At 33.8% G+C, this 21,774-nt stretch overlaps 1 protein-coding gene across 2 annotated transcripts in view; it reads right to left on the minus strand.

Moving 5' to 3' along the window:
- Positions 1–21,533, minus strand: part of LOC143253623 (N-acetyltaurine hydrolase-like) — a 50,486-nt gene extending 28,953 nt beyond the window's left edge. The window contains exons 1-2 of one of the 2 annotated variants that reach the window (XM_076507764.1): positions 21,338–21,533; positions 11,042–11,207 (exon numbers count right to left, since the gene is read on the minus strand). In XM_076507764.1, the coding sequence (XP_076363879.1) occupies positions 11,042–11,207; positions 21,338–21,368 (197 nt within the window). In that variant the 5' untranslated portion in view covers positions 21,369–21,533. The remainder of the gene's footprint in view (positions 1–11,041; positions 11,208–21,337) is intronic. The other variant, XM_076507765.1, reaches the window with a different exon arrangement.
- Positions 21,534–21,774: the final 241 nt, after the last annotated feature.

Raw genomic sequence — 21,774 nt, forward strand, 5'->3', positions numbered from 1 at the left:
TTGCAAAGATTTAAAAAGTACAGCAAAAGGCCAAGACATTTTTGAGTTGGTGAATGAAAACATTTTGCTCTTCAAATTACATTGAAATAACTGTGTTAGCATTTGCACTGATGGCTGTCCTTGAATGCAAGGAAAAAGAAGAGATTTGTCACTTTGGTGTGCCAACAAAATCCAAACATTAGAATTGTTCACTGCATGGTTCAGAGAGAGGCGCTCACCTCCAAATCTTTGCCGAAAGATTTGCAGTCTGTTATGAATCAAGTTATTCAAGTGGTGAATTTCATCAAGTCACGGCCACTTCAATCTCAACATTTCTCTCTTCTCTGTGAGGCGATGGATTTAGAGTACAAAAAGCTACTGTCTCACACTGAAGTTCGATGGCTTTCAAAAGGAAAGGTGTTAAAGCGTCTTGTCCAACTAAAAATTGAAGTACTTTCTTTCTTGGAGGTTGAGGAAGCAGGTTTTGAATTTTCTTTTCATGATGAGATCTGGTGGCTGAAGGTTCAATTTCTTATCAACTTGCTTGACAAATTAAACTCTCTGAACTTAAGTCTCCAAGGACCATCTGAAAACATTATTACTGCACATCCAAATTGAAGGCCTTCAATGAAAAGGTGACGCTGTGGAAGAATAAGATCACGAAAGGAGTCCTTGATTGTTTTCCTTCTGTTAACGATTGTCCGTCAAAGAAGAAAATTGTCCCTCAAATTTTGAAAACATTAAGCGACCTACAGTCCTCACTAAAATATTACTTCCCGTCACTTGCTATCAACATATATAACTGGGTGACCTATCCACTTGGAATCAACGAGACAACAAATCTTACAACTGAGGAGGAAGAACAGCTCATTGATTTACAAAACGACAAATTTTATCAGTCATTGTTTCCTGAAAAGAGCTTGAATGAGTTTTGGATTTCCATTAAAAATTCATATCCTGCAATCAGTTCAAAAGCAGTTGAAATTCTGCTTTCATTTGCATCTTCGTGGTTTTGCGAAATTGGATTTTTAGCACTGACTGAAATTAAAGCCAGAAAGAGACATAGTCTTCTTACAGTCGATGATGAAATGCGAGCTTGTTTGTCTATGTTAGAGCCTTGCTTCAATTTGATTTGCTCTCGGAAGCAGGCACAAGTGTCACATTAAAAACATGTAAAAATAAAAAGTTTTGATAATTCTGCTATTCCACAAAATCATTAAAAAGCCTTAGAACAACATTCACGGCCAAAGCAAGTGATAGTATTGTCAATGTGCAGCTGACATTAATACCGCTTGCTTTGGCCGTGATTTTCATTCTAAAGCTTTTTAAGTTAACTCTTCTGTGTTACGTGTATCTAAACATGATGCACAATGACATTATTATTGCTTGATTTGGCCATGATTTTTGTTCTAAGGCTTTTAACGCTTGCTGTATAATGTGTACCTTTCCACGTTAGCCCAATAATTCCATCCTAAAACACCTTTAAGTAAAAAATATGGATCAGTAAATTCACTTAGCCCACAACTTCCACCACTACCACTGTGCCATCTATGACTGCAGAATCTTCTTGAACTACAAGATATATCATTATCCATAAATGAATCAATAAGGCTCATTCAGTGACATTGCTGAATCCAACAAACCACCACAGAAAAATACTATGAGAATCTTGTCAAGCTTAATTCAAAATAATTAGCAAAGCAAATGGATCTTGCTGCTCATTTAACATCACCAGTGTCAACATCATAAAGAAATTATATAAATGAAAAGCATAACTATCAAGTATGTCTGCTTCATCCAACAAGTTTGAAGTGACACACCAGAAGGAAGTCTCCAATGATAGTTCAAGAGCAGAGAAAAGATGATCTTTGTCAAACTTGCAGAAAGTCATGCACAATTACCTTATTCAGATGATGATAGATTTGTTAACATGTGACCAATTCATAGAAGCCACAGTGTATAAAGATATGCAAATTTGGCAAGCAAAGTAGGTGCAAATCATTACACAAAAACCACTTCAGTTGCTGATGGAACATGAATCTATTAAAGCTGGTGATAAACAACGAACATCATCTTTCAGAAGTTACAGCATCATCAGATCAAGGTGGTATAGAACTAAGAGGTAAGAACTAAAAGGATAAGCAGCCAATATAAATGATATAAAAGACTGTTTAATGTAAGAATTATTTATTTATTTATTTATTTATTTATTTAGTGATCTGATATTTAATAATTTTTTGTATAATAACAACGTTAAAGTAATTATTTTAAAGGCAATAGTTATGTAACTTGGTAAGAGTAGTACAATGTTTGTGTAGTTCAAATGTTGTAATTTGTAGTTGCATTAGTCAAACCTTCTTTTTCTTTCTCATTGCCTTAAGTGAGTACTATTGTACCACAGGGTCTTGTAATTTGTAGAAATTTTGATATAGGTAACCCAGTGAGTAACAAAAACTTAAGTTAGTGAAAGAGATGTTAGACTGTTTGATTGTTAGTTTAGCCCTAATGGACAATATTTTGAAGCAAGTTTCACTGGTTATCAGAGATGAGGAGAATAATTTGACTTATCAAAGGGTATTCTAAAGTAACTGAACCCATGTGCATGGACTTTGATGAAAAGAAGACAATTATATAAAGTACTGGATACAAATGCAATAGCTCATCAGGTTACGTGAGTGAATTTATCACAGACAACCCAGTGCAGCTCTTAGAATCAGTCTATTTTCTGAAGGCCAGATGGTAGGCATAGTGCATCTGTGTGTGCTGATTAATACGAGAGTGAGAAAGTTTCCCATAGCAAGAATAAACATGGACATTCCATATTATGTGGTTGGTTAGTTTGGAGTTTTATGGCACAAAGCAACAAGGCTACCTGCACCAAACATCCAGTAAAAAGTTAAAATTAAAGTAAAATTATTAAAATTCATGAAAAGGAAATTAAGGTAAAACAAAAAGTTTAATTTTTGAATTAAAAACATAAATAGCATAAAATCCAATGTTTACATCTAGTTGACAGCAGTAAAAGAAAAACTACAGTAATACAAGTTGTATAGGACTCTGTAGCATAATTGTAATTATTGTAACTTGCCAAAATGACTAATGGGTAGTTCAAAACTCAGTGTCAGACACCTGAAATTGGCCATTTTCTAATTTCAATTCCAACTCGATGTCCTTTGATTCTTAAAAGGGAATCACATTGAAAAAGGTCTAATGTATAAATTAAATAGCATCAAAATGATTAATGACCTTTAAAAAAACTAAAAATTCTTCCAAGGTGGTCAGTGTCATCATCACCAGTAACACTGTCTAACATTATGGATAAACCTTGGGACAAAACATGTTTAAAATGATGCCATCATTATGACTCTCAACACCACAACCAAGACAGAAAAATGTGGCTAATCGTGACCTAACTGTTACAGAGAAAACACACTGGTGTAACAGCTCCAGATAAAAGAAAACAATGAGTAAAAAAACTGACCAATGTGTAGTCCTGTTAGGACAACTTCCTCTTTCCAATCCTAACAGTAGCAAAATGGCAAAAGTCCAATAAAAGGTTTTATTTGGAATAGCTAATTTTCATGTTGCTTACTCCAAGTCAACTGCCAACTGGCACAGAGCCAAGCGTTGAGTAAAGGATCATAGTCCATGTATGGAACAGGCATAAAAATGATAGTGCCAGAGCAGACAGACTGAGATGCAGTTTTGGCAAGCCCATTCCACAAATAACATGGCCTGGTATCCAGAAAAACTAGACGGAAGTAGATGTTAAAGAGGTATAGACCAGTCAGTGTTGAATATTGGCAAGAACAGGGCGAGAACTAATGTGAAGTGGTTCCAAGGCCAGTAGAGAACTAAGTGAGTCAGTATAAAAAGAGCAATTTGAGTACTGCTTAACTTCTATGTGATCCAGGGCAAGAGAAATGGTGTATAGTTCAGCAGTGAACACTGGCACTGTAAAGAGGATTCTTCACGCAACCACCGAACCACAACAAACCATGGCAAGAGCCCACAGAGTTACCTGATTTTGAAGCATCTGTATAAATAGGAATGGAAGGATGGTTTGAAAGATGTTCAGCAAATAACAGACAGTATTTCCCCTAGGAGTGTCTGCTTTTCTCAGAAGACTTAAAGAAAGGTCACATTTTGGGACTGTAATAAGTCATGGTGGGATGGGCTGACCAGTGGATACAGCAATGTTATCTAAAAACAGACCCTACAAAAAGTTCCCCAGGCCTGTTTTTGAGCCTTCTGTGCCATGTGGCAGGCAGGATACCACTACAGACAAGGATATTATGGAAAACATGTTAAGGTTTCAGGAATACTTTGAGCAGCTGCCTGTATAGTACAGTCAGTTACTGCTGCCACACAGTCATCTACTGATGGCAAGATCAAGATTTGTGAGAGAGGTGAAAGAGGACCAGTTTGCTTGATCCAGATTCCACCTGGGCACGCGGGTCTGGTAGCATCGACCATGGCAAGTCTCGTTCAAAATTATATGAAAATGATCACTGCCTCATGGATTATTGTCAACCCTTCATGAAAAGTGGGAGAATAGTGAAGGGGAGCAGAGATCAATAGCAGTAAAGAACTGACTAAGCACATGAAAATAAGTATAAGGACCAGTATTGAAAAGTGAAAAGTTGTGATCAGAGAGGATATGTCATACAGAGCAGCCCCTCCTATCAATAGACACTTCCCCAGAGGGGATGATGCCCATTAAAGTCCCCAGGATTAAAAAGAGATCCAGCAACTGTTCAATGAAAGCATCAAGAGCTGATTGATCATAGGTCTCTCCAGAGAAAAAAAACAGTGATGGTACGACCCAAGGAAACATGGATGGCCAGAGCCTCAAAGGGTGTGTTGAGTGGTAAGGACATGGTGGGCACTTGCTGATCAACCAACAGTGCCACCCCTCCATGTACTCATCCATCACACAGTCTGTTATTTCTGTAAAAAGAAAACTAAGGAAAGGTAACTGTATTGGTAAGTTTCAGAAATTATTCCTGTAAAGAAAGACATACAGGATGATAGAAAACAGTGTTTTGATGTCATCCAAATTAGAATATAAACCTCGACAACTACCTTGTATCAAAGTGGCCATTTTTATTTATGTCCAGGCAAATTGGGTAGAAAGCCCTTCTTTTTACAACCACTTTTCTTTTTTTATCTTTTTTTGAGGGAGATCTATTGACCACCATGGATCCTGCTCTGGGCTGATTTGGGCAGGTATTTGTTGTTGGAAGAGGATTCCAGTGACTTAAGACACATGATCGTTTTGCATTGTAGAGTGGGAAAAGATGTACCTAAGGAAATGCCCATACCCGGAACCAAATCTTGGGGTTTGTTGGAATGAATGTTAGGGACAGAGGTGGGTGTTGACATTGATTCAACAACATTTTTAACCATGGAGATCAAAACACTTCTAATATGGTTTGAGAATTTTTTTGGAGGCACAGAGAGATCCGTCTGGTATCCCACTATAATAGTGAAACAAAGTGCAGCGCAGCATACATCCGAGATGAAGTGGTGGACAGCAACTTTCAAGTTTCAGAGTGAGTAATGCTTTGAATCATTTTCAAGCACTGCACCTCTTTTTCTTCCAACCATTTAATGGCAAGAACAAAAGTAGGATGGGTGAGAGCCATTGCAATTGATGCAATAAGAGTCCTTTTCACACTCATAGGCATCATGGTCCTTGTCACTGCAACAAGCACATGACAAGGAACCGAAGACATAATGTCTTTGAGTGACCGAGCTGCTGACACTGGAAACATCTGAGAGGGTTTGGAATGTATGACCATACCTTGCAATTAAGATGACCTGCCTTGATGATGGCAAGTTAATGCGATGATGTAAATGTCAAAATGAGGACACTGATCAGCATCATAGTTCCATCTTTGCGATCAGCATCACAGTTCCATCAGGTGTTACAGATGTTGAAGATTGCTGCTCAGAATCTTCAAGACATGGTCATTTGCCTATGGACTGTTTATTCACTATTTTATTTGAGTTTTTATTTGGAGGATCCATAATAAAAAAAAAAAAAATTGTTGGTGTCCACTGACCCCACCCACAATGAAGCCCTACAAGATGACGCACTTCAACGAGAAACAAGAACACTGCAGCCATGCCAGGATTTCGTGAGCTCTATACCCAAACACCAGCAGATATAATGCCCACAACATCTGTTGAGAACATTTGACTGGTACTTGGTTGACCCTAGCCCAAGTGGACCAGCCAACTGACCCTAGGGGGGCCACCCAAAGGCTGTCTGTCTACAGGAGTTCAAGGCCAATGTTTGTGTTTGGGTTCGATCCCTCAACAACCAGGATCCTCTCCTCCCCTTCGTGGGCCACCATGCACAACAAACACATGGGTGGATGTTTAGATCTCGGAGGAAGTAAAATGAAAGAACAGAACCTTCTCTGGGAAGGTACCCTCACCAGGTACAGGAATCCACATGAAGGGGTCCATATTACATGGGAAACTTGAATACACACATTTACGAATTAGTGATCAAAACACCAGGCAGTAGAAATGTGAAGGAATCAGACAGAAAGAAGACTGATAAAGCACCTGCTATCATCACAGAACTCAAGAAAAAGGAAAGAAAGCATGGCATAAAGCCCCTTCAAGTCTCAAAAGATGAAATCCTGAATGTAGTTCTATGGGAACTGAAGGAAGCATAAAAAAAAAAAAAGCTCCTTCACTGCATAAAATTTGAGACAGTGACTGGAAGAAAGATAAGAACCACAGAAAGGGGTAAGGATTTACAAAATAGAGGACTATCAGGAATGGCTGTACTTGATCTATCAAGGTTGTTCTACCTGTAAGGTTTAACATAGTATGTACCAAAAGAATAATGGACCCAAGTGAGGAAATTGACTCACAAGCCAATTGCAGGGGAGCACCTAGGAACAAAGAAGATGGCAAACAGAATCACAAAAAATTTCCACTGGATAGAGACCATTGGAGTTGTGACAATATTCTGAAAGTTATGTGACATCTACCAAAGGATAATACCTAGAAGGAAAATAGCCAGCATGCCACTGAGCAAGTTGCTTCTTATAGAAGAGCTGATCAGCAAAGTAGCTGTAGACTTGGTCTGACCACTAGCAACTGGTTTTGACAAGAAAAAGTGGAATACTCTTAAAGCAACTGACTATATGATATGTTATTCAGAAGCAACAGTGCTGCCAAAGACAGAATAAGAGAAGGGAACATAAGCTATCATGGAATTGTTCTGGAGAGTAAACTTTTCAAAAGAAGTTCTGGGCAACTGAATGACCCAGTTTACTTCAGAACTGATACAAGATGTGTAAATTCATCAATACTAGGCAGATCTTTACCATCCCCATATGACCCTAGATTTAACTGACTTTATGAGACAGTTAATGGAGTCTTTAAAGAGCATAATAAAGAAGATATGCCAAGACAGACCATGTAATTGGGACAGGTATCTGCAAGTAGTATTATTTACTTATCAAGAAGTTCCACAAGTAAGCAAGATGTTCATCCTCGGAGTTACTGCACAGAAAAACAGTACAAGGCCCAACGCAAACATGGAAAAAGCTACAGACAGGAGGAGAAGAGTAATAAATAAAAAACACATCTGTACATGTTAGACCTCAGCAGCCAACTTGTATGCAATTCAAGGTACTCAAGGACTTCAGTAAAGGTTACTGGCAGATTTCAAAGGAGACAGGATCTAAAGAAAAGATAGCATATGTGACACCAGATGATGTTATCAATTTAAGAGGACAATATTTGTTTACTGAACTCAGCAGCAATATTCAACTGTATAAAAAGATGACTGTTGCATAAAACCATCAACATTGAGCAGTATGTGGCCAATATTCTGCCCCAAGCAGCTAGATGGGAAGACCACTTGAAGAAATTTAGAGAGCTTTTCAATGTATGATGGAAGCAGATCCAACCAACAGTTATTCTTTACTGAACTTTATTAAACATAAGTTGGGTGCAAAACAGATAGCCATGGAAAAGAAGGTAACCCACATACAAAATGCATCAACTTCAATGACCCAGTAGTAAGTGAAATCCTTCTTAGGGTTTTGTAGAATAGTACAGAAAGTTCATTCCACACCATACTGAAGTTGTTACACCACTGACTGACTCAAAAAAGACAGGCCAGCCAAAAATGTGAAGTGGGAATTACTACAGCAGATGGCATTCCAGAAACATGTTGGAAAGTTAGCCAATACTTAAAATACTAGATTTCAATGAATCATTCATTGTTCCTAATGCTTACATTGAAATTAGAGTAGGACTCCTACAACAATATGAAGGTGGACTGTTTATGGTAATATATCTAAAGAAAAAGTTATGGTGTAGTGAAAAAAAAACACATCTTGCAACTGAATGTCTAGAACAATCAACTACTCACATACAGCCAGGAGGTGCAAAATTGACAGTGACAGGATCAGAGATGGGCATTGTACCTCCAGAGGTAAAGGTTCTGGACTGAAGACATCAAGGGAACTGCAAATGTTGGTGCAGATTGCATGAGCAGACTGTGTGTATGAACTGAGAAAAGTCTTTGTATATAGTGTAAAAAAATATAGTTAATATGTTTCTTAAAAAAGGGACTTATTTTTGAATATACAAGACTGTTCAGCAAAAGAGATTATTATTTAGTACATTTACTGATCTAATAGTTAATGATTATTTAGTTTTCATAAAAACAGAGTTAAAAGTATTTATTTTGAAGATGCTAGTCATGACAAACTTCATTACATTACTTGACAAGAATTTTGTGTGTGATTTGATGTTGCATTACTGAAATCTTCTGTATTGTTCTTATTGTTGTAAGTGAGCATTATTACATCATGGCATCTCATAGTTTGTAGAAAGCTCAAGGCCTCGGTTAGGTTATGTATACATAAATAGCCAATCAACCAAATCAGTACAAGTGAGTGAGAAAAAGTTACTGACAGTGAAGTCAGATTGCTTAATTGTTAGTTTAACACTAACAGGTGATATTCTAGTGCAAGTTTCACTGTTTAACAGAGATTAGGACAATAATTTGTTTTGATAAAGGGTGTTCTAAATAGTTGAACCCACATATATACACTATGGTGAAAAGAAGACAATTATTTAAAGTTATGGATATTCTGGATACAACTGTGATAACCAATGGAGTAACACTAGTAAATTTGTCGCAGACTGTGGTAAGAGTAAGAGAGATAAGAAGAATTCATCTTTTCAATTCAGTTCTAAAGAAACTGAATAGATGGTGTGGACTTTTGACAAGAAAAGAGATTTAGAATTTTAGATAAAACTCTGCAGTGTAAATTGTTTTTTATTATGTTTGTGTTTTTAATATACAATTTTAAAACAAGTAAATCGTGTGCTGTAAATTTATTGTTAAGATTTATAATCAATAAGTTCAAATCACTTACTATAAAAGAATCTCAGCCCACGTACATAAATCCTTGAAAACAAAATGGAAGTAACAAACAAAACAATAGGTTTAAGTGTAGCAGTTTCCAGTGTAGAAAATAAAAGCTCCTCACACAGAATATCAGAAAAAAAAAAAAAAAAACTTATAAATGTGTTACATAAGTGTGAGGAATCAATAGATGATAAAAACCAAGGAGACAACTTTCTATGGATGTATCACACAGCCCATTCAGAACAAGGGAACAACAAAAAGCTAATTCTACACTTTGAAAACCTGGAATTAGCTAAATATAAAGCACAAAGTTCAGCCTCCATTTGCCACAACTGAAATAAGAAGACATATTAAAGAAACCAGTCCATGAATTAATGGATTCATTGATGGGAAAGCCTTGAAACATGTTAATTGACACTGGTTCTTCACCTACAACTGTTTAACCCTAACTGATAATGAAAGATGAAAAATTGCCTCTAGAGAAGAAAAAAGATAATGACTTGATGTAAATGGCAAATAAACAAAGTTCTATTAAGAGGAAAGTTGGAAATCACCATCATTATGGAATGGTTCTCATGACCTTTTTCCTATGGTGTTAAAAGGTAGTTGATATCAAAGAGCGAGTACTGGGGACAGGTTTCAAGTACAAACAGTTTAACATTTTAATATCAACACAGTGGATAGTACTGGCTATTCAGATATTTCATGTTGATTATTTAGTATTTATTACACTATGTAACACAAATTTTTTTCCTGGAGAGTACGTGTTATTTCTTAATTGCTTATGTTGTAAAAGTACAGAAAATGGCCATTATTCCCTTCAAACTTTGCTTTTGTGACCTGGATAATGAAATTTAGAAATTAACCTATTTTCTTTGTAAAAATGGGCAAATTTGCACATTTTCATTTACATAAGGTCTGAATAAATCAACATATGAATCAAGATTTACATGTATTTATACTAAAGTTATACAAAAATGTTTAGAAGCGAGGAGTTTAAGATTTGTGACTGTAATGTAAATCACTTTCACGTATCAGCCCCAAATATAGTCTCCCATCATGTTTTTACTATACGCTTTCAGGTCACAAAAGCAATTGAGAAATAACACTTTCTGCCCAGGAACAAGAAAAATAAAAATTTTGTTACATAGTGTTACTTAAGAATACTGAAGAAAGAGCTCTTTTATAATCCAGAATCATTTATGTGCAATACTGTAGTGAAAGCTGCATATCTATCTTTGTGTTGTATTTTCATGTAGTAAGATATTATCAATAAATTGTTTAAATACATTGCTGTCACATCACTGAGGTTTGAGATACAGGGTATTAATACCAATACTAAAACATTAATTAATATAATTATCTTAATATTAGGCATGCTAAACATACTTTCAAAAAAAGTTTCCAGAGATGCTCATTGAACAATATTTAGCTTGATATCTCTGAAGAAGATTTTTATTACATCTATAAAAATGTGTCGTACAAAGAACTCAATCTAAATCTCTATCTTGTTCATAAGCATTTACAACTTTAAATAACATAATACAATATACAAAAATTTTGACTAAATTAATTTTCAAAGTATAATAATTTAACCATGCAAGTTGGTCCCAAAGATCTTGTATTTATATTTAAAAACCATCTTACGGATACTGTCGTATCCATCCCAAATTCTCCAAGATATAAGGGGTATCAGTATATTTTTCATATCCAGGTGGTGTTGTAGGTTGGAAACATTTTCCAGTGGCACAATGTGACAGATGTTCATGTGTTAGTGTATATCCCAATGCGCTTGGTTCCACAAGTCCTAGAACTGATACAGCAAAAAATATTACTATGCAAGAACCATTAACATTTCCATTTCTGAAAATGTAATTTAATATATGCCTAACTACAGAACAATAAAATAATAGAATGGAACTACTTACTGTTGAAAAGTTTTTGTGCATGTTCTAGGCCATTGCAAGAGCTCTTATCTCTGAACTTAATAGTGTGTACTGTATTAGTCAATGATGTAACAAGCATTAGACTATACCTACCCCTAACATGAGTGTGACATAAACTCTTTATGGAGTACTTTCTTGAGTACTTTATGCAAGCCAAAAGCTCATCCTTGATAAGATAGCAGAAGCAGAGAGGAAGGTTGGGTAATTCTGTGGGGAGGTAAATATCCAAAATAAATTTTCAGGTATAAAGAAGGTTAATTTCAGACTACACTACTTACCTCTCCATATGAAAAGTAGCTAAAATCCTACATTGAAAAGATGGTAGAGACTTATGTAAAGAAATAAATTAAAAGGATCAGATCCTACTGAACCTATAGTGAACAAAAAAAATACTTGTGGTGTGTGCCTCTCACAATGGAAGGATAGGAATGAGTAGAACAGTACCTGGTAAGAGAATGCATCTACCTGAAACAGGGAATACTTCTGTCTAATACAAGTGATTCTTAGAAAAAATATGTGAAAATAATTGTGAAGTATCTCAAATGTGGACAAGAATGTAAAGGCTACTCAATTGCCTTGTGTATTCCAGGAGGTCAATAAAACATGCAAATTAGATGCAGCCAGAGCAACATGTTATGTTTTAAACCATAACATAAATACAAAAATTTATAGATTCAACAATAAATCATCCTATACTTGATAATTCAAGACCCATCTGGCTGGTAACAGCCATCACAAATGATTTGGCTGTTAGTGTTGGCGAGGCCTGAACTACTCTTCCATGTTGACACCCCTGCTTTGCTTATGATTGAGAAGAGTCTATTCGTACCTCATCTCAGTGAAATTAAATAAAAATCAAAGAACATTTTGTAATATTAAACCTTAGTTACTGTCTGGCTCTACAGAGAATGGCAACTGGAGGGATATGAAACTCAAAAGGCTGACAAAACCACAATGTGACGCAAGCAATATTACATAAAGATGTGATTGTCCATATCCCCACCCATAGAATTTCATCAGGGTGCATCAATAGCCAGAATGAAAAGAAATAAAGAACTTGATCAGAGGTGAAATTAAAAAGATGAAAAATTGGGCGAGTTGTTTAACCCTCTATTCAATGTAGTGGGTTAGGTGCACAACACTGATAAATCATCCAGATGTGATGATAAATTGCAAGGATAGATGGATGATAAAAGTGAGCAAGAATTTGGGCTTCTTTGTGAGAAAAAAAGCTTACCTGTCTTGAAACAGACTGGAAAAAAGCCATATAAAGATCAAGGCATGGTAAAGTGTGAAGAAGGTAATTACAAAAAACATAAAAGGACATTTTGGAGCAGAAAACACAACCAATCTGGCCAATAAGGACTTGGTAGTACATCTTGCAAAGACAGCAGAGTATGAGATTGGTGAACAGAATGGAAATTTGGTGTGTTGTGAAGTGTTGCAAAAGCATCAAGAAGACTCCCAAATTTGAAATAAATCTACTGAAACACCAGAGGATATAAAGACCATAATGCTGTATGAACTTATCTAGACAATACAGCTAATCAACTACTGAGCTCAAAACTATGATCCAGGAAAAGCTGAAACTAAGATATTATTGGCATAAAACAGGAACTGTAAAGTTTAGAAGCAGAAGTTCTAAGGACAAGAACTTTCCTGTGAATTGTGTAAGAAATTAGAGTGGAATTGACTGAATAGATCAATATAAGATGTCCATGTTAATATGACAAAAAACAGTAGCAGATCCATCTAACTGACACCTTGAGGACAATGTTGTGCAGTGTGTTCTTCTGAAGATCAAACACTGGAAGCAGTGAAGGCATCCAAAAACCACACCCTATCCAACCAGAGAAGTGTTCTAAAGAGATACAAATCCAATTAAGATGGGAGAAGAGGGTTGTCCATGGTTGTTTGGGAATTATCAAGGCACCATGAATAAGAAAGGCAAAAAAATGGAGGGAAAAAAAAAATAATCAGAAAACAGTGGATTTCTGGACATTTTATACTAACCTATATTCCTCGAAATTAACAATAACATACAGCAAAACTTTGATATTTTATGTTTAATAGCATTTATGATAGCAAAAAATACCTCCTGAAAAAAAAAAGTTGCAAAATGTCTTTCCTTTCAATTTCTTAATTGTTTTTTTCTGTGAATAGTTTCAAAGATTAAGATTTGTAAACAAAACTGTTGATAAATAACAGAATATTTAATGATACAAATGCTTCATCTTGTCTAATTTAAGAGGTCAGTTAAGGTTGAATTATATGGGCTGAGTGATGTTACAAACTGGGCATCTGATTTTGCCATGTACATTTAAATTATTTGAGAAAAATCCAAAAAAATAGTATAGATATGCAACAAAACAAAAATATTTTCCAATTCTAAGTTCTTATGTGTATTTTAATATTTTGAATGGATCATTAAAAAAGTTCATAATTCTCTGTTTAACAAATTTTATACTGTATTAGTTGAATTAATAACTCTTAAAATCAAAATGTGATTCAAAACCAAAACTACTATGCACTCCATCAAATGAGTTTCATGAAGAGAAATGACCAATATCCAGTGAAAATTCTTAATTTCCTTAATGTTTTACCTCATGGTTACTAAACACAAACACAGGCTTAACTAACAAATAGTTGATGTAATTTAAAGCAATAACAATGCATCTTTACATATTGTCTGACTAGCTTTTGAAATTCCATGTCTCAGAGTCATAAAGAATAAGGCTGAGCCTAAGAAGCAAACATAAAACTCAAATGAATCAAATACAGTTATCACAAACTCCAGAAAGGGCAAAAACATTTCTATTTTTCACATAAACATCACCTTCTACCCCAACTTGTCAGTCTCCAAGTCAGACTGATTTGCCAATTCAAAGACACATCTTGAGTACCACTACTCCTGTAACGTAACTAATTTGTAAATTTTACTAAATTCTTGTCTTGATGCACTTCATGTAGGTACACATAATAAATTCAGAATTACAGTCAACATTCCTTTTCCAATATGGGGTCAGTCCAATATATCCACCTCATGGTTAAGTATATCTTTATAAAGTGGAAAAATGTATTTAGAATGGATGACACATCTGTTGTAATGTTAATTTTCTTAATTGATTTAAGTAACATGTTCATTGTGAACCTGATATACCAATTTAAATAACTGTCAAAGTCCACTGAAGGGAACAGAAATGGGATATCAAGAGAAACAACGTATTCTAGAGACTAGTCCCCAGAAAAATTGAATCTCTTCTAGAAGGGGAGAAGGAAATGCAAGAAATCCTGGTTACAGTCATAAGAAGGATTGGCCCTTAAACAAACATGTTAATAAAGGCCACTACCCAATGAATCAGACACTAAGAGGCAGTCAGTTCAGAGATTTTGACTAACCAACCCAAATGAGCAGAAACCCAAAGGAGAGGATAATTTTCAGAATGGTTAACAGGATACAGCTATCTATATAAAAAATTGATAAGCTTTAAACAATGCATCATGATCAAGCAAGTCTCAAAAATAAATAAATCAACTGTTGAAGAAACTTTGCAGCAGCATGGAAAGAAGATATGTAAGCCTTCTCTAGTAAAGTTATTGAGGTCACAATACAAAGCCTCAGAAAAATGGGCAAAGAGGATATAAAGCTTAAGAAGATGAGCAAGCAAAAGACAGACATGCAGACCAAGGGTAAGAAAGACAGTCACAATAAGTGAAAAAAATCTTTATGCTTAAAGAAGGGATTCAAGGGATTGCACATCTAGCAAAGAAGAATCCCGACCATATATCAGAGGAGTTCCTAGGTCAGGAAGGATATGGGGTATAGGGGATGGAGATTGTGTCACTTTCTTGTTGATGGAGTATAGTCTAATACCAGTTACATAGTAGACTAATGAAGAACATGTTATTAAATTCAAGAGTGAAAAATGTGAATAGCTTTGCATATACACAAAAATATTTTAAACTTTAGTGCTCAAGCACTTATTCATTTTTCCACAGAATATTTAACAGTGTGGTATGAATTAAAATTCATGATTTAGAACTGTAAAATACTATTGTCATATTTGGAGGCATTAATGGTTACAACACACAAAATGGAATAAGCATGTCACTTCTTAAAAGTTAAAATTTAAAGTTAGTATTTTAGACAATTTCTTTAAACATTTTATTTTACACAAGCTCCTACAGATTCTTTACAATAAACCATTATCTTAGATTCCTTATATTAATTTACAGACAATCTAGTTCACAACTACTATTTTCTTTAAATTAATTTCATTCACACACTACCATTTATTCTCATATGTAAATTCATTTTTCTAAACTAAATTTAATTAAATCTAACCTATATCATAAACAATGACATCATTTAGTATTCATGAACAAACATAACTATTACCAATATCAAGTGATAAAAAAAGTAAAAAATGCATACACACACACAAATGTTGTATGAATTCTATTTGGCCTGCTGACCACATATTTTGATTAATAACTATTCATACCATAGGCATCTCGCCTATAAATTCAGTCACAAAAAAAACTACCGATGTTAGACAAAATTATTTACAGTTAAAATTTACACACTAAGTTCAAATTTCTTGCTGCATGTCATCATGATAGCTGATTTTTGCACATACTTTCACTATGATGAGCATAATCCAATATGGCAGATGACAATCGTCACATTCTATCCACATTAAACTATAAAATAATGTGCATTCATTTTGGTATATCAGGAATATTAAAAATATTGTATACTTGTGCTACATTTAGTTAACATTATTTTCAATCAAATTCAATTAGTTGTGATCTCTATTCCTTACCCCAGGTTAAGGTTAGCTCTACTAGTTGGGCTGAGTCCCACAAATGCTTTGTGCAACAGTAAATTACAAAAAATAAAACTTTGTATAAAAGTCCAGTGTCTTAAGAGTTGGTGTCTGTACCTTATTCCTGATAAAATGTCAACAATAAACAGATAGCACTCAGTCCACTTGTTTTAAAATAATATATTCAAAATAAGTCAAATCAAACAGAGGAAATGTTGTAGGTAGCAGCATCAACTGATGATTGCTGCTGCTTGAGGGTTAAGATAAGAAAATTTGTGAATTCACTTTACAAAATGAAACTTTTTTTTTTAGTTATATTAACAACTAAAATCAGTTTTGCCCTCTGAATATCTCTAATTTTCTCATTTATTTAACAAAAACACTTCTGACACAGTTATAGAGGATTCTTTCTATACTAATTTAAGAAGTAAATTTGCTCAAAATATCAGCAAAGGTGAAACAAATGACAGGTGTAAATACATCATGAAAACAAATTGATGTCAGGTAAAGTCAAAGGAACAACGTGTGTATGGCTACAATTCAGCAAGCAGGCTCAGTACAATGGTTTAGCAGAATCATCAGTGTTTCAGCACACAATTGTCTATAAACATCACTAAAAAAAATCATAAAAGACATACACTTTGTCCATCACCAAGCTGGGGAAAAATCTATAGAACCAGCTGGAGCCCACAGGTGAAAAAAAATGAAGACAATGCAATACAAAATGCTATAGCCAAGTTGAGTGCTACACATATAAATGTGATATTTTCAGAAACTGGATTAACTATTTCTGTTGACCACCCATTTATCACTATTAGTCTGTGTTTTGGCAAATTGTGAACATTGTGGTCTCTGGGTTGGTGAGATAAAAGTTGTATCTATTTGTAGTATATACTTTTAAAGAAATGCAAGTTAATACCTGTATTCAAGGATAATGAGTTTTTGAATAGTGTGATTACTGACTTAGCTGTGAAATATGAAGAAATCATATTATCAGAGATACTTATAAGGCAAATAGAGTAGCCAACAACAAGAAGTTCATGTGCTAGCAAAGAAAATAATGCGTTTTATTTTTCCAATGGTCTCAAAACAAGTGATATATTTGGCTGTGAAAGTCCTACTTACAGTGCTGGTAACCAGAGGCTCCATTTTCCTTGTGTCAAAATTAAGCATGTTCCAAAAGAAAAGTGGTTATGTCTTATATGTGTAAAATGCAATAAATGAACAATTATGTGGTCATTCACATGTAATAAATACTTTTATAAAATATTTTCTCATGAATATGTGTATTCTTAAAATTGAGTAAAAATTCAGTGATGTTGAATTTCCTTTATATATGTACTTTGATTCAGATACAAGCCAACAAACCATCTATAAAGTTGTTGAGAGGTTTAAAAACTTCAATAATATTACAGTGAATTTAGTATTTAACCTGTTTGTAAAGTTTTACACATGCAAAATTTGCATCTGTTTATGAAAACTTCTTTTTGGGAGGAATTTTTTTACAAGAACTAAAACACAATAGAGTGACTTCCAAAGCAACAAATAAAATTAACATACATACCTTTTTTATGTTCCTAAATGCTATCTAACTATAGTTTTAATGTGATTTGCATTTTTGTTTAATGCCTTTCTTATGTATTATATAAACATGACAGTACATGCATATTATTAAGAAACTGATACCAAACAGGACATGATGTTTATAAAATTATTTTTGTTACATCCAAATTTATTGTAAGCTTTGCAAAAATAAAGAATATTTATTCTTTTACTTTTAATTTTAATAGCAAAAAAATATTATTAGTTGCCAGCTATCTGTAAAATCTTGGAAGCTGTTGGAGATGTGACATATGGAATAATTTAGGGAAGAGAAATTACAGATATTAAATAAACACAAAAACGTTTCATTCACATAAATATAACTTGTATCTAAAATTTTTTGATCTCATTTCACAATCAGTGAAAAGCCTTCATAATATGAATATAACCCTGAACCCATCCAATCAACATTCAAATGTAGCATTATGGGATTTAATACCTAATACCTAATAATTGGAAAAGAAAATTGCAGAAGGAGAAAAAATAAAATGTAAGTGTTACCATTAAATACAAAATGAATAAATCAATATCGGACACAAGGACACCAGCACAATATGAAAAGTTAATGTTTTGTGTTTCTAAAAAATGTAAAAAACAGGAACCCTCAAATGAAAAACAATTATTAAAAAGCTACACATAAGAAGTAACTTTTGTTCCAACATTTTGTTTTCAAGTGCTGCTGCATTTTTGTTTATTGGAGTGAGATGAAAATTTGCCCATGTTGTCATTTACAAACTAAACCTTTTTTCTTCTTTAAGATGTTTTTCATAATCCAATTTTAGTACAAGGTAAAAATTATAAGCAATAAATATTTAAAATTATTTTTATAATTGCTTATTGTTTTTGTTTTTTAAAAAAAAAAGTGAATAGATGGGTATTGCAAATACAAGTAAATTTAAAAACTTTTTCTTGCCAATGCATACACTTACTTTTATGAACAAAATTTTCATTGGCTAAACTATATCATACACAAAACATAATAATAAAATGACATGAAATATTCCCCAAAAATCTACTAAGAAATTAAAACAGGAAAAAAAATTACTAAAAGATGAAGAAAAATGTGCTCATCCTTACCATATATAAAATGTGTACTATAAAGAACGGCCTGGCATGGCCAAGCGTGTAAGGCGTGCGCTTCGTAATCGAAGGGTCGGGGTTTCGAATCCCGGTCGCACCAAACATTCTCGTCCTTTCAGCCGTGGGGGCGTATAATGTGACGATCAATCCCACTATTCGTTGGTAAAAGAGTAGCCCAAGGGTTGGCGGTGGGTGGTGATGACTAGCTGCCTTCCCTCTAGTCTTACACTGCTAAATTAGAGATGGCTAGCACAAATAGCCCTCGAGTAGCTTTGTGTGAAATTCCAAAACAAACAAACAAACTACAAAGAACAACTTCCAGAGTCTATGTTGATCAATCTTTTATTCTTTTACATGCAGTTATCCAACTTTGCTTTCTTACAATGTTTTCTAGAAATCTATGAAAGCTAACTTGATTTCTTTTCTCAAGCTCTGAGTTGTGTCTCCCATGCAACACATTTTTGAGGCATTTTGATTATGGCAAATAAGTTGTGTATTTTCTCTTTATATGGTTTATAAAGATATGACAAAATGATTTTGTATATTGGGCTGTACAAAAATCCAATTTATTGGGATGAGAATCAGTCATTAATTTGCACCTGATTTATAACAACATGACAATTTCACACCACTGATAACCAATTCAGACTGATATTAACATTGTCTCAGCAAAAAAAATATACTGACACTACCTATTGCATATTGTTAAAACTATGATCTATTAATTACTTTAAAAATACAACTTTCTAAAATAGTGAAAATAATACGTTTTTCTTACTTGTTTTTTAATGTTGCCAAAGGATTTTAACAGAGTGTATTCACCTCAGTCTAAGTCCTAAAGTTGGAAACTAAGGAGAATTATATCACTGCCCAGCAGTAAAAAACTCCCCTAAACAAGCATGCCATGAAATGCTAGCAAATTGTAGGATACTAGACAGGATCACATTTACCTACTTATCAAAATACAGGCAACAATAACCAGTAGCAATCATTGCAAGATCTTGAGAATAGATTATATTAGTAAAGGTAATATTTAGCACTACTTATAGAAGACTGATTTTGGGACTTGACTGTAAAAAGTCAAACAAACTGCATCAGAATGATGGCCCCTCTTAGTATTATTGTTGTTCAAAAGGCAAAATGGAGATATGGGAAACAGCAGTTTAATTTCTAGAAGTTGTTTCCAGAATACGACTACTGAATCACAAAAAAAAAAAAATTCATACAACCCATATAAATATACACTGTTTTGGAAACTTTGTTGTAAATAGAGGGTAAAAGCTTCAGAATTCCGATATCTGCTGTGAAAAAGCAAAAGGGAGACTTAAGACATTTTCAGGTTCTTAGAATTGTTCCACACAGTACACACACAGAATGAACCAGATCCAAGACAATGTCTCACCAGATAAAGTCTCATCTCTATGATCACCAACTATAGCTATAAACCAAACTAACTTCTCATGTTGCACTCCTATTCATAAATACAGATTTTCACAAAACTTTGGTGCTTTGTTGCAGAAATTTGGCATCACTTTAATGAAGTATAAGATACATAATTTGTGAAAAATTATAAGACTTGAATGTGGTAATCAAATTTGAAGTCGATCACCAAAAATTTCTCTAATTTTTATAAATATTCAACAAGTTATTTGAAAGATATTTCAATTGTGGGCAATTGCTCAGTTTTTCTTTACATGATTTGAATCATCATTTTTTTTTAATGTACAGACAAATATTGTTTTTTTGTACTTCTTTGTACTTTCTAATAATTTTTTGAAAATATTTGTCTCTTGTATTTCACTGAAAAATTTATGTAACAACTGTGTTATTGGAATAGTACTATTTCTTTCTAATGAGATGCCAATTTGATACAACAAAAATTGCCGAATTGCGACATAGCGTAATTTTTCATCTTGAAAATTACAATTTTTAATTACCAAATTACCTACCTAATTAGATTCTCATCTTGAAACAAACCTAAAATTACAAAGTCTCAAGATGCCTTTAAAAAGTAATAAAAATAAACAAAAAGGTAGAGTATAAAAATATAAGTAAGACATTGTTCTTTTTCTACCCAAATGTGGTAAGACATTCTTCGTATACCGAATGAACATGTCAGTAATCTGCAGTTGTTTTGGTGATAACTTATAAATTGGTAAGGGAAATGCCTTACAATGGAAGTTATTAATCTATTTGTGAATGATTACATATTTGTTTAGCTTTGTGTAATGTAGATGGTCCTTATTACATTCCATAGAGATGTTTTTAATTTTTACTATACTACAAGAGTGCTATGTTGTTTATTTCTTACAAGAAAATAAAGACTAATTTTAGCAGCAACACTAACCATTAAAATCTTACTTGCCGTTCATTCTTAAAATAAATCAAATACCTGTAACTCCAAAACATATTATATTCGAAGTTCGCACCTTAATTATTTTGACACATAATAAATATTCATATACAATTTAATCTAAATTACGTACCAGTTTGCACTTTTCCACTTGATGTTTCCATCGCACCTAGTCTAATCTCTCTGGTGTTTGGGTATACCCGGGAAGGTCACGTACACTCGACCTCTTCCTCCTTCCATAACTTTGTTGGAGTGGCCAGATTAATATATATATCGATTTAAATACAGAATGGTTGGAGTAATATCATAAATTTAGTCTGGTCCTTTTCAGGGCAGTGTCCATTTATATTGTTCTTGATTTTTTTAATTATTACTATTATTATTATTTAATAAGTCTAGGACATAGGTGGCCTGTTTTATTTTATCTATATTCTAATACTACTAGTATTATTATTATTTTAAATGATTTTGTCTTAATGATCTAATGTATAGATTTAATGGGGAAAGGTGTTTAGGTCGCTCTTCATCATATATGCAATACCTGTCTAGTTCGCATAGCAACTCATTTTT

The sequence above is a fragment of the Tachypleus tridentatus genome, chromosome 6 (genome assembly GCF_004210375.1).
Source record: "Tachypleus tridentatus isolate NWPU-2018 chromosome 6, ASM421037v1, whole genome shotgun sequence".
Classification (NCBI taxonomy): domain Eukaryota; kingdom Metazoa; phylum Arthropoda; class Merostomata; order Xiphosura; family Limulidae; genus Tachypleus; species Tachypleus tridentatus.